Source organism: Balaenoptera acutorostrata, chromosome 10 (genome assembly GCF_949987535.1).
Source record: "Balaenoptera acutorostrata chromosome 10, mBalAcu1.1, whole genome shotgun sequence".
Lineage (NCBI taxonomy): Eukaryota > Metazoa > Chordata > Mammalia > Artiodactyla > Balaenopteridae > Balaenoptera > Balaenoptera acutorostrata.
In genome coordinates this window covers 2,757,218-2,770,241 of record NC_080073.1, presented here as the reverse complement: position 1 = coordinate 2,770,241, position 13,024 = coordinate 2,757,218, and the positions used below count along the sequence as shown (strand labels likewise).

The following is a 13,024-nucleotide window of genomic DNA, read 5'->3' as shown; positions in this document are numbered from 1 at the left end:
TCATCCATGTTGCAGCAGGTGTCAGAATGTCCTTCCTTTTCATGGCCAAATAACATTCCATCGTCTGTGTAGACCACGTTTTAGACCCTCAGCCATTGATGGACACTTGGTTTGCTTCCACCTCTTGGCTGTTGTAAATAGTGCTACTATGAACATAGGTGTATAAATATCTCTTTGAGACCCTGCTTTCCATCTTTTTGGGTTTATAATCCCTTTGTTTTACGAACGTCCAAAGCCATGAGCTTCACTTTGGACTGGGTTTTGCCAGTGGGTCTGCCACTGACTGCGGGCAGCCTTGGCAAGACGCCGCTCCCTTTTGGGTCTCAGTTTCTCTATTGCAGCCCTTGAGGCCTTTCTGCCTGTGCTGAGGGCAGAATGAATTAATGGACGTTGATTTTTTCTGGAAATTCTAAAGTGCCGCGTACATGTGATGCATTTTCAGTGGTGAGTGTTCTTAATGCAGCACCAAGCCTCCTAAGAATTATTATCGTTATCATCTTTTTGTTTAGTTTGCACACATTTCTTGGTCAGAGCACAGGTCATCTAGTATCTCGGGTACAAGAGTGTCCCATTCTAGGCCCGCGCGCTTGGACGCGTGTCTGGGCAGGTGCTTCCCCCAGGTTGCTGGCTGCTCTGTCTGTAATACAGGGCATCAGTTAAGAAGTGTGTAGGTGCTTCAGCATCCGAGCAGCCTGGGCTTGGTCCATAGTTGGGTCTGAAAGTCTGAGGGCAGTGGGTCTGGTCAGTCATTACTGTGTGGCAGGGCGCTGCACCCCGGGGGAGGCCTCAGAGCCGAGGACAGGCCCCTCCTGCCCCGAGGCCCGGTTCTCTCCCACACGGGGTGCCCTGCTGAAGGGCAGTAGACTGGGAGTCCCAAGCGTCCCCGTGTGCTGGGCGTGCAGTGTCTGGCTCTTTTGCACCTGCCAACATGCAGGCGGGTTGTGTACGAAGCTGGGCTGGGGGTCCTGGCCAGAGCCTGGCGTGCACCGCAGACTTTAGGGAAGCAGAGTCTAAAAGCAAAGGGACGGACCTGGGTGTGGCTTTCTGAGACTTTTAAAGGGGAGATGGCTCAGCGGTGGAGTTCTCAGGACCCTGTCCCTGCGTCCTCAGGCGGAACGCAGTGGAGACAAGTTGAAAGGCCAGAGGGCACCCACAGGGGCCTCTCAGAAATACCCTCTCCACCGGAGCACTGTCTCGAACACATTGTGGCCTGATGGAGACAGTCTGGAACATCTGACCGTCGTGAGAGTTTCCTAGGTGTTGTGCTTTTCACATTATGACCCAACAACTCTGTGAGGTGGGTTTTATTAATACCCTGTTTTACGGACGAAGAAACTGAGGCACAGAATGCCTGATAGTCACAAAGCTGTCGGGTCCTTGGCCTTAATCACTCCTGCAGGGTCGAGTGGTCCTGGGCCCCAGAGGAGCACAAGAAGGGCTTTCTGTTCTCCCAGGGCGGGGCGGGTGGCCCCTTTGTGAGGGCAGATGAGGGCGGGGAGCTGTGCCCCCACCAGGGAGGTTAGAGGGGATTTAATAAAGAGGGATTCAGAGCTCACCCTTTGGTGCATGGCCCAGATGGACAGCACATCCCAAGACACCCAGAGAACTTTGGGGTTTGCTCACTGACCTACGGTAGAAGTCAAAGAATGGGGCACATGAAAGATACCCCCGGACAGGAAGTAGTTAAGCTGCCTCTCTTGCATCTGTGTGATAATGAGATGGAAAGCGCCTCCAAAAATAAACACACCTACGTGACTGATGGTATCGGGTGCCACAGGGCTGGAGTGGATTCCAGACAGATGCTCTGGGGGCACAGATGGGGGAGGAGCCAGCAAAGGTCCACCGAGAACAAGACGTCCGGGTGGAAGTTCACTGTCCATTTGTTTTGATGGGTTGTGTTGTTTTTTTTGGTTTTTTTTTAAAATTGAGATACAATTCACATCACTGTCATTTTTAACTGGCTGCTAGACAGGAAAGTCAGGGGATGACATCATTGCAGGGAACATGAATTTTGGCAAACCCTTGTCTTGCACGGCATCCCGCAGAAGGTTCAGAGAATTACAGGTGAGAGGGCAGTTACCCCAAATTAGTTCTTCATATTTTCTTTCAGTCTTTCTTCCTTAAAAATGTAATGTTCCCTCTTGCCTTCCATATTTTTATTTCCCGACGTCTGCCTGCCTTCCGTTAAGTAGTGGCTTCCTTTCTCTCAGGCCCGTTTACGGAGTCCCTACTCTGTACTGCGGGCACTGCTGGGGGGCTGCAGTGGTCAGGGGGCTGCCCGGGTTCCTCCCGCCTGGAGCTCCAGTGATGACCTGCAGACACCCCCCCCCCCCAGTGGGGCAGGCGAGGGAAGAGAGGGGCCTGGAGGAGGGGTGTCTGTGAGGCCATGGGCAGCGTTCCCAGCACGGAGAGGGGGCACAACCTTCTCCCCTCGCTCCTCGGTGCCTGGAGCTGGCGTTGCATATGTGCCCAGCCCAGTAACCAACCTATTAGACAGAACAAGATGTGGGGAGGACGAGCTGGCTGAGGGTGTCGATGTCTGAAAAGAACCCGGGTGACGGGAATACTGGAAATAACTAGGATAAATTGTGCTGAGGTTGGAAAAAGGACGGGTGTGGGACAGGGGTTCCTGCATCCAAGACTCAGCTGGTAAAGGACCCATCGCACCCTGAGCCGTGGCCTCCCAGAGCGAGTGCATGCTGGGCTGCCTGATGGGCTGGGCTCGGAGGCAGGGCAGTGGGCTCCTTGTCATCTTGGGCTCGGACCCACCGCCCCCGGAGCTCCATGGTCCTCCCCGGACCCTGCATGGGGTGGGAGTGGGGGGTTCTGACAATCAGAAGCACATCTCGGGGGTCAGCCAGGGTCGGGAGGGGTCAGAGACCGGGTCTCCTAGGAGAACGTGGGCCTCCTGGCCGTGGAAGGGCAGCTTACAGGATGACCCGTTACCCTCAGCGGCTGATAGCAGGGCTGGATTGGGGCCCCAGGAGCAGCCTTCCTCTGCCTGTGGGCAGACGGGGACCTTTCACATCCGCAAAGACTTCCTTGTTCAGTGCCTCTGAGAACTAGTGAGGTCCTGCAATACAAGAGGTGTTGAAGGGGTCCACCAGACAAGCCCTCCTCTTCATCGCCTTCGGGCTTTGTAAATAGGGTTACATCATGTGGTGCAAGATCCGTCCAGAGTCGGTCTATTTATTTCCTAAAAGGGCCTTTTTCATTTGCAGAATGTTAAACAAGGGAGGAAGCTAGTGCCTCCTGAAGCAGCACCGAGCAATGCCGCTCTCTGAGCAGTGGCGGTACCTTATTATTTTATTATGACGTGTATCCTTGATGCACTGCTGCTGTGTTCTGATCACTGGGTACATCGTCTACAAGAGTCTCAGCCCAGCATGGCTGGGCTTCCCCATTAGAGACCAGGAAGTGGGTTGTGTGGACTGGAGGGGCTTCTCAGTTGCAGCAAGAGTCAGAATCCCCTGCAGGGCCTGTGCAAATGCAGAGCACTGGCTGCCCCCCACCCCGCACCCCCCTCCCCCATCCCCCAAGTTTGGTTCCGCAGGTCTGGGATGGGGCCGGTTATTTGCAGTTTCCCAGGTGATGCTGATGGTCCAGGGAACACACTTTGAGAACCCTCTGTTCCAGGGCAAATTCTTGGGGACTTATTGGAACACACAACAGATACCCTAGGACAAGAGATGGGCAAGTTGACCCCCCCACCTTTCAGAATTCCTGGGAGTTTTGAAGGATGTTCTAGCTGAAACTCCTCCAGGAACCTTGTCCTGGGCGCCTCCCATGGCAGCCCCTGCCTGGGACCCAGTGGTGAGCAGGGAAGCTGTCTGTGGTCCCTGCATCCTGTCCCTCTCTCATGCAAGAGGGCTGGAACGGGGCCACATACGCAGGCACAGTGAGTGGGTTATTTGGAAACCCCCAGAGGACCCCTAGGTCCAGTGAGCCCCACCCTGGGCCCCTCGATGCAGAAGCAGAGTTCACTTACTTCCGTGATGAACAGAAAAGGGTCTGATGTTGGTATCCTGCCAGCAGCTGGCAGTTTGAGTCACAGGCTGTGCTTAATTTAAAAAAAAAAAAAGCTGCTCATGGCATCCACAAAAAAGTGATTGCCTCTGAAAATTCATGGAGAGTGTCAGCTTTGTCCACAGGCATGGAGAATAATATTAAAATTTAAAGCACTGAAAAAAAAAAAATCAAGCAGCTGTACTGACAGCAGGGTCCAGGGATTGGGGTTGGGGAGGGAGGTGACATTGACTTTTAACATTTCCTGTCTTTGCTCTCTCTCCACCCCCCCTTTGTTCTTCTTTGTTTCTGGGTGGCCAGAACTCTCAATGCCCTCTGATCAGTACGAGCTACAGCTTCAGAACAACGTCTGGGGCCCCGAGGGAGACCCGGGCCGGCCCGTGGCAGTCTTGGCCCAGGACACATCGTTGGTCACCGCAGTGCAGCTGGGACAGAGCAACCTGGTCCTCGGCCACAGGAGTATCCTTTTCCCGGGCAGCGCGCACGCATCTGCGTGTCCTGCACAGGAGACGTGCTGTTTGGAAGTCAAGTCACTTTTCTCCCTGAAAGCTTGGCGAGGCTAAAAATAGCCCTGTTTTCCCTCAAGGTCTGAAAATCAGAAAGGACCAAAATCGCACCCCAGCTGAGCGGAATCGCTCACCTCTGGGGAGACTTGCTGGAGAGGTTTTGAGGTGAGGGGCGGTGGCCGGAGAGGAGCCCCAACCCCGCCTCCAGAACCTTCTCTGGTCTCATCTGAGGGGCCTGGCCGAGGCTGTTTCCACACCAGCCTGTGGGTTGTCATGTGTCCCCAACTTGTTCGCATGCCCCGGGTGGTCTCCAGGGTCCTTGCAGAGGGCCCCCTTTTGGAGTGGAGGAAGTGCCCTGTGGCCGCTGATTCTGCAAAAGGCTGTGCTGTGCGTGGCCTCAGGCGGGGACCTTCCCATCCCCTCTTCTCCCCACATAATGTTGATGATAACGAAGCCACGGGAGCCAAGCCGACACCTGCCAGCTGGTTTATTTGTTCCTTAATTCAGAATCCAGGTATCCGCATGCAGGGTGCTTCCCGGTTACCCAACAGCACCATCTACGTGGTGGAACCTGGGTACCTGGGTGAGTGTGGGCACCCTGGGTCGTTTGTGATTACAGGAGTTAAAAAGTCAAATAAAAGTCACAGCCCCCCAGGAACTGCTTCACTCTGGCCAGCTCTGCCAGGGGGGAGGTCCGGGACATCAGTGCCACCCTGCCCTTCCCGGGGCTGCCCCCCCCAGCCCTTCCCCTGTCTGTGCACAGAATAAGCAGAGGGTAGACCAAGGTCGGCTGGTGGCCGGCTCTGCAGGGAGAGAAACAGGTTAGGGTAGAGTGGGGGAGGGCTCTGTCTTCTGGTTTTATACCAGGGCTCTGCCCAGACCTCACCATGGCTATGGACGTTTGGAAGATGCCTTGGCGGAAAAGAGGGGGAGGCTTGAGGCCGAGAGAGGAGGGGAGGAGTCCACAGCCACGGAGGACCCGCACGGGCACAGCCAGGGCCCAGGAGCTGCCGTAGAGACGCCCCCTGGAAAGATGTCTGGACGCACGTGTTACCTGGGCCTGAGCCGCCTCACCTGTTGGGCGCCCTGAGGTGGTTCGGGTGAGAGAGCTGTTGGCTGATGCCCAGCGGCCCCTGGTCCTCTTGTTGGCTGCTGAGTGAGGCTGCTGTTGGGTGAGACCCACGCTGGCATGTGGTGACCTCGGGCAGGTGGCCCTGTGTGTCTTGGGAGCTCCATCCGCTCAGAATCCTTGGTACCTTCTGTCTGTCTGGCACGTGCGGGGCACTGGAGTCCGGAGGAGGGAAGTGCGGGCCTTGTGCTTGGTTTTGCAGGGAGAGACCGCTGCAAACAGACGGTGACAGGACAGTGGTAAAGAGTTAGTAAACGTGAGTGCAGCGGAAGGGCTTCTGGGAGGTGGTACCTGAGGCAGGCGTTTTCTCAGAAGCTGCTCTTGTGCGGGTTCGTTATCCTGGCAGAGGCACAGCTCAGGCGATGGCGTGGAGGTGGGAGGCACGTGGCGTGGCAGGGGTCAGCCAGCAGCTGGCGGCATCGAGTGTGGGAACAGAGCTGGAGGCCTGGGAGGGCAGGGCCGGCTCACAGGGAGAGCGCTCAGAGTGTAGACCTACTGTGGATTCGGGGTAGACTCTCTGTGGATTCAGAGTGTAGACTCACTGTGGATTCAGGGTGTAGACTCACGGTGGATTCAGGGTGTAGACTCACTGTGGATTCAGGGTGTAGACTCACTGTGGATTCAGGGTGTAGACTCACGGTGGATTCAGGGTGTAGACTCACGGTGGATTCAGAGTGTAGACTCACTGTGGATTCAGGGTGTAGACTCACGGTGGATTCAGAGTGTAGACTCACTGTGGATTCAGGGTGTAGACTCACGGTGGATTCAGGGTGTAGACTCACGGTGGATTCAGGGTGTAGACTCACGGTGGATTCAGAGTGTAGACTCATTATGGATTCAGGGAGTAGACTCTCTGTGGATTCAGAGTAGATTCACTGTGGATTCAGGGTGTAGACCTACTGTGCACTCAGAGCGTAGACCTACTGTGGGTTCAGGGGGTAGGCTCACTGTGGGTCAGAGCCACCGTGGACAGGGTCAAGTTTGAATGGGCCCTGGAGCAGCCAGTGGGGAATGTTTGGTCCTGGTGCACCTGAGGTCAGCTCAGGTTCTGAGGGCTCAGGCCTGATGCGGGCATTGGATCTCACCGTCACGCACAGCTGGTCCCTCCCCGGGGGAGTGCAGAGGAGCGGCCTTGGGGCCCCGGTGCTGACCAGGCCTGGTGCCTTCCTCTCCCTCAGCCACAGGCCCCTGTGGCCTCAGCGCTGAGGCTCTGCACCTGCCTGTTTCGTAGGGTTCACAGTCTACCCTGGTGGCAGGTGGGTGCTCGAGACCGGCCGCCTGTACGAAATCACCGTCGAAGTGCTTGACAAGTCCGGCAACAAGGTCTACCTGTCGGATGTGAGTCCCCCTTCGGGCCTGATGGAGTTGGGGGGTGGGGTGCATCTCCTGGAGCAGCTGCCCAACGAGCAGCCCCCAAACACAGGGGGCCCTGAGCAGGCAGGCTGAGTTGGGGTGCTTCCTAGCGGTGCTGCTGGGTCCATGGAAGACACTGTCGTGGGACCCGTCGGGCGTCTCAAGAGCCTGTAAGCCTGTGAGTCTGCACCAGGGGCCCCGCTTCCTACAGGGCTGGAGCTGGGAGAGGAGGCCGCGGGCAGCAGGGTCACGAAGGCAGTGCCGCTGAGGTGGCGTCTGCCCGCTGCCCTCCTGCCCCTCCTCATTAGCCCGGGGACCTCACAGCACTGAGAATCCATCCTTCCCTGCCCTGCAGAGCCTCAGGGCCAGGAATACCTGCAACCTGTCCAGAAGGCCCCTTGACTGAGGCCGAGCTCAGTAGCTTCCTGGCTATGGAAAGAACATCACAAATGGGCAGGTGGAAAGAAGTCTCGGCCGTGTTTGGTCCTTTGTGAGAAATTCCCAGGATCAGGAGAATCTCCGGACCTTCCTTGTGGGGTCTGAGGTTTCAAGGAAGGGGCGAGGTTCCCCTTCAGCCTCTCTGCAGAAGCCACTGACTTCCTTGTGTTACTAGAGAAAGACTCTGTCGATCACCATTTTGGGTGAAATTAGCTCTAAGGGCTTTTGATGTCCTTTTTTGTATTTGGTGGTTTCCTTGCTGGGACCGCAGGGTCTGAGAGCCGACAGTAGCCTTCGGGCTCGCGAGCGCCAGGTCCTCGGGTCACGAGGGGAGGGCAGCCTGGGAGGGGTCAGAGGTCAGAAGACAGAACACTCCGAGCTCAGATCCAGGGCTTCGTGTAGTTCATCAGCCTGGCCTGGCTGCTGTTTTGGGGCCACACGGTTTCTTTCCTGCGTGCCAACGTCCCTGAGTTGTCCCGGAAGCTCCTCTCACCTTCCTGCCTCACCTTCCAGAACATCCACATCGAAACCATGCTCCCTGCAGAGTTCTTTGAGGTTCTGGCTTCTTCCCAGAACGGGTCGTACCATCATGTCAGGGCGACAAAGAGGGGCCAGACGGCCATCGAGGCCGCCCTCACCTCCGTGGTGGACCAGGCAAGTTGGCGCCTCCCTCGGCACGCCCCCCCCCCCCGCCCCCGCCGGGACCTTCGTAGACGGAAATGTCAAACCAGGCTGGACATGAGCCCGGGGGAGTCGGGGCCCCAAGAGTGCACTGCTGTCGTGGGCACCACGGGGGTGGGGGTCCCTCCTGCTCTGGGCTTACGGTGTTGTCTGGGGGTAGGGGGTTTGGCCTTTCCCTGTCCCCTGTCCCTGTGCTGGGCCAGAGCCCCTCTTCCTCTGCCCTTTGCTGGCCCCTGTAAAAGTGAGCCTGCACCTCTGGGACTGGGGCTAGAAACCCTTGCTGGGAGCAGTGTTGGTCCCATGTGTCCAGCCGTGTGCACTGACCAGGGCCCACGAGCATCTCTTTGGCTGTTTTGGCTGCTTGGATCCTTCAAAGTTTTAAAATATTCCCCTGTATTTAAAAGGCCAGTCAGTTTCGGTGGGAGCAGATTTTACTGATTGGAAGCTTGGTGTGAGTGTTCTTATCTTCCTACCCCACACCAACCTCTCCCAGACCTGGCAGCGGCAGAAATGGCTTGTGAGCCAGGCAGAGATTCCTACCAAAGTGACCACTTCTGTTCTGGGGGTTTTGGGCGAGTTGCTTTCATGCTGCATGACTAGATTTCCCCATCCGTAAAGTGGGGATAACCACATCCGTCCCGTCAGGGGTGCTGTGAGGATGCAGTCAAGCAGCGTTTATTTGAGTGGCAGTTACAGAGCCACCAAAAGCCGTCTCCATGGAGATGGAGAAGGCCGCAGGGTACCTGGCATCTTCCTTCCCACTCCCCCACAACTGAAAAGTCTACCCTGGGGACCAGTCCCCAGGGAGGGGCGGGGGCCTGCTTGAGTGCTGACCTGGTTGTCACGGTGGCATATGGCACCCTCACCCCCTTGCAGGACGGAGGGGTCCACACGTTGCGGGTGCCTGTGTGGAACCAGCAGGAGGTGGAAATCCACGTCCCCATCACCCTCTATCCAAGCATCTTGACGTTTCCCTGGCAACCAAAGACGGGCGCCTACCAGTACACGATAAAGGTAACCGTGAGACCCCGTCTGGGTGCATTCCTTTGGGTGTTTCCATGGGGTTGGGGCTTTATGTCCATTCTGTTTCTGTTATAATTACCTTCTAGTGGTCAGGAGAGAATTCAAAATCAGAGTCTTTATGCTTTCTGTATTTTCTGAGGTTTCTATCACAGCAGTGTATTTTGGTAATTAGGAAAAAACCTTGAAAAATAGTAAAGAAAGCGTGATAAAAAAGGTCCTGAACACGGATTTAACTTCCACATGTGTTTCTTTTTGTAAAAAATTATTGTTTTCCGGAAGGAGTGTAAAGGTCTTTAGAGAAAAATTTGGAATTCGAGGGGAAGGCGTCTCCAACTCTGTCACATATGAGGTGTTCTTGGTGTTTGACGTTCACGTGCCCACCTGGCGTTAGTGGCAGGGCCCGATGCTCGTCAGGGCTAGAGCCCATGTGGCCTGCCCCGTCCCGTCAGTCCTTGCTGTCTCACGGCAGTGAGGACAGGTGTCCTGTGTGTGTACTGGGACCCACTGCCTCTTCACTCAGGTGTGTCACCTTCTTGGCCCCTCTAGGGTCCTGGGATGGTGGCCCCTGGTCTGGAAGCCTCTGGGCTGTCCTTGACTTCGCGGCAGATGACTCGGAGCGGGCAGGGGTCTATGTCAGGAGGCGGCAGGGAAGCCGAGTCCTGCACCCGGCTCTGGGGCGCGGGTCTTCCCATTCCAGCCTGAGCTCGGGAGGTGCCCCTGGGTCCTGGGGCCACTGTCATGGGCATATGTATACGCTTGTGTCAGCCACAAGGTCCCCAGAATATGAGGACCGGAAAGAGACAGGATGGGGAGAGCGAGGGGCAGAGGAAGTGCCAGCCAGACGTTGGCTGATGCCGCATGTCACCGTGTGACGGCGCAATGCCGACTGCGTGTGAGAGAGAGAGGGACCAAGGGACGGGCAGGTGGGCTGACCTGATGATATTTCCCTCCCCAGGCCCATGGTGGGAGTGGGAACTTCAGCTGGTCTTCCTCGAGCTCTCTGGTTGCCACGGTTACCGTCAAGGGCGTGATGACCACAGGCAGTGACACTGGACTCAGTGTGATCCAGGCACATGATGTGCAGAACCCGCTACATTTCGGTGAGATGAAGGTGAGACCTTGGGCCAGGACGGCCGCGGGGAGGGGGTCTGCAGCCACCGTCTTAACCAGCCTCAGGCTTAATTCAGAAACACCCTTTCGCCCTCGGTCTTGCACTCGGCTTTGGTGGTGGTGGTGAGGGCATCGGGTGTCAGGTACAGCCCTGCCCCTGAGCTCACGGCCAATTCAGGGAGATGGTCGTCCCATCCCACACCAGGCAGGGATGGGACCAGCTGGGTTTCTGGAAGGGAGACCAGAGGACACAGAGACACGAGGTATTCAAAGGAGTCATTCTAGAAGATTTCCCCAACCTGAAAGCTATGAATCTCCAAGTTGGAAGGGCCACTGGGCGCTGGGTTGTAAATTCACAGTGAAGGGAAAGCCCCCAGACTCCAAGAGGCTGGCCCCATTCCTTTCCTCTGACCCCTGTTCAGGTCCAAGTCGGGAGTCCCTGCACGGGACCCCTACACCTGGTGTTCGTCCCAAGTGACGTGGGGTCAACTCAGCAAAGGCCGAAGGTGGGAGTGGCCACCTGCAGCCGAGCCTCTGCCAGCCCCACCTGGTGGCCTCCGGACCCCAGCTCTTTCCTGACCGCCTGACCCTGATCTCAGCCTGTTTTATTACCTCATTTAGGGCTGAAATGAAAGCTCCATATGTAGTGCGTCCATCCCCAACCTTCTACACTGTTTGGGACACTGACATACAGGTTTTTCTCTTTTTATTTCGATCCACATACACCTACCTAAAGATCCATCTGACTCGTGTAAGGAGGGTTGTAACTGAGACCCCTTAACTGCAGCACAATTGTCAAGTATTTGGATAATCTGTGACCAGGTTGCCCCCTCCCTTGCCCCCAAGCTTCTTTATCGCAGTAAATGTGCCCCTCTCACCTGGCTGCTCAGCCCAGAGCCTGGGGACAGTTCCTGAGCGTGTGTAGTGGTCAGAACCTGGCTTCCAGGGCCACCTGCCTGGTCCAGACACCACCGTGCTCCAGCCGGGCAGGCTCTTAACCTCCCGTGCCAGGTTCCTCATCAGGTAGACAGGTTGGTAATAGAACCTTCTTAGCAAGGAGGCTGAGAGGATGGGATGAGTTCATTCTGTTCTTGGAACAGAGCCTGGCGTGTGAGAAGTTTTGTGTGGTGTAAGTATTAGTGTTGTTGTTGCTGGTGACGCCTCTCTCACCCTGCACACTCACCTTCTTTATGTCCCTCCAACGCGCTGAGCCGTATGTGCCTCAGGACCTTTGCACGGACCGTCTCGTCTTCCCAGACCTTTGTCTGGCTGCCTCTGACATGGCTCCCAGGTCTGAGCTCCTACAGCACCTTCCCAGGGAGGCTTTCCCTGACGGCTCTGTCCTGAAGGTCTCCCCGCCCCCAGCACACACCATCATGTCCCCCAGGCTCAGGCTTCTCACCGATGGGTCCTCAGTGCTCATACACAGGGTATCAGGAAAGCAGAGCAGCGGCTGTTCCTCCTCCTCCGAGCCTGCCGACCGTGCACGCCCCTGTCCTCCAGGTGTACGTGATCGAGCCCAGCGGCATGGAGTTCGCCCCGTGCCCCGTGGAGGCCAGCATGGGCCAGAGCCTGGAGCTGCCCCTGAGGATCCACGGCCTCATGCCCGGTGGGGCTGACGAGGTGGTCACGCTGAGCGACTGCTCCCACTTCGACTTGGCGGTGGAGATGGAGAATCAGGGCGTGTTCCAGCCGCTCCCAGGTAAAGCAGCACTGTGAGCGGCCACCGGACGGCAGGGTCGGGGCCGACGGCCTGGGTTCTCAGCGTGGGTTGCCCCAGATTCCTAATTCAGGGGCTGAACCAGCAGCAGGGTCATAGCCTGAGAAATGGCATTCGTCCCCTTGTCCACCATCAACAGTGGTCTGGTCTGGATCTTACTGCCACGTGACTGCATGTCACTCGGCTTTCTGAGCCTCAGTTTCCACATCTCTAAAACGGGTGTCATCCGAAGTAGGGGCGCATGTCACCATGCCCGTCACGGTGCCCGGAATGTGATAGGTGCTCGGAATACACTGTCAATAGGGGTTCTGACGAGTTACAGAATTATAACACCTTAGTGACTGCACGGTCCATCCTTCCAGGGCCATCGAAGCCAGGCACCCCCTGCAGGGCTGGGCAGTGATATCGGTGGTGACGGTGGCAGGTGTGCTCAGCCTCCGTCTTATGGGGTGTCAACCCTGCCGGGCGTGGCGTGTGCACTTGGTGTGCGTGACCTCACCAGGCGTCACAGCCACCGTGGGAGGAGGGGCTGTGCTTGGGTCATGTGTCGGACGAAGAGACTGAGGCTGCGTCACGCTGCCCGAGGTCCCATGAGGTCCCCAGGCCACAAGGGATATGGAGCTGGGTGTGTCTGACACTGACCCTGGAGCCTTAGTCCCCCGGGAAACAGGGCCTCTCACGGGAGTCAACACAGGGAGTGCCCTCCGATTGCAGATGACGAAAACCAAGGACTGATGGTGAGTACGCTCTGGGCAGGGTTAGAGTGGACGGGGAGCAGCGTTCACGGGCACGCCCATGGGGCGTGTGTGCACACAGTGGCCTGGCGTGGCGGAACCTGTCAAATCCGGAATCACGGGGGGCTTGGGGGGGCGTGGACCTCAGGGGCCAGAAGTGGGGGCCACCGCTGGTTTTGGAGCAGAGGAGTGACCACGTGATGCTGGCAGAGTTTAGGAAGCTTGACAGCAGAGGTGTCTGTAGGCTCGCCTGTGGGACCGAGCGGCTTTCCACGCCGCCGCCGTGGTTGTCGGCACTCACGGA

General features: G+C 57.0%; 1 protein-coding gene across 1 annotated transcript in view; it reads left to right on the top strand.

Moving 5' to 3' along the window:
• The window catches only part of NUP210 (nucleoporin 210), a 132,679-nt gene that overhangs the window by 59,204 nt on the left and 60,451 nt on the right, over nt 1-13,024 (top strand). Inside the window, exons 7-13 of the mRNA XM_057555657.1 lie at nt 4,327-4,485; nt 5,047-5,115; nt 6,893-6,999; nt 7,966-8,106; nt 9,010-9,147; nt 10,112-10,267; nt 11,770-11,968. Coding sequence (XP_057411640.1) covers nt 4,327-4,485; nt 5,047-5,115; nt 6,893-6,999; nt 7,966-8,106; nt 9,010-9,147; nt 10,112-10,267; nt 11,770-11,968 — 969 coding nt within the window. The remainder of the gene's footprint in view (nt 1-4,326; nt 4,486-5,046; nt 5,116-6,892; nt 7,000-7,965; nt 8,107-9,009; nt 9,148-10,111; nt 10,268-11,769; nt 11,969-13,024) is intronic.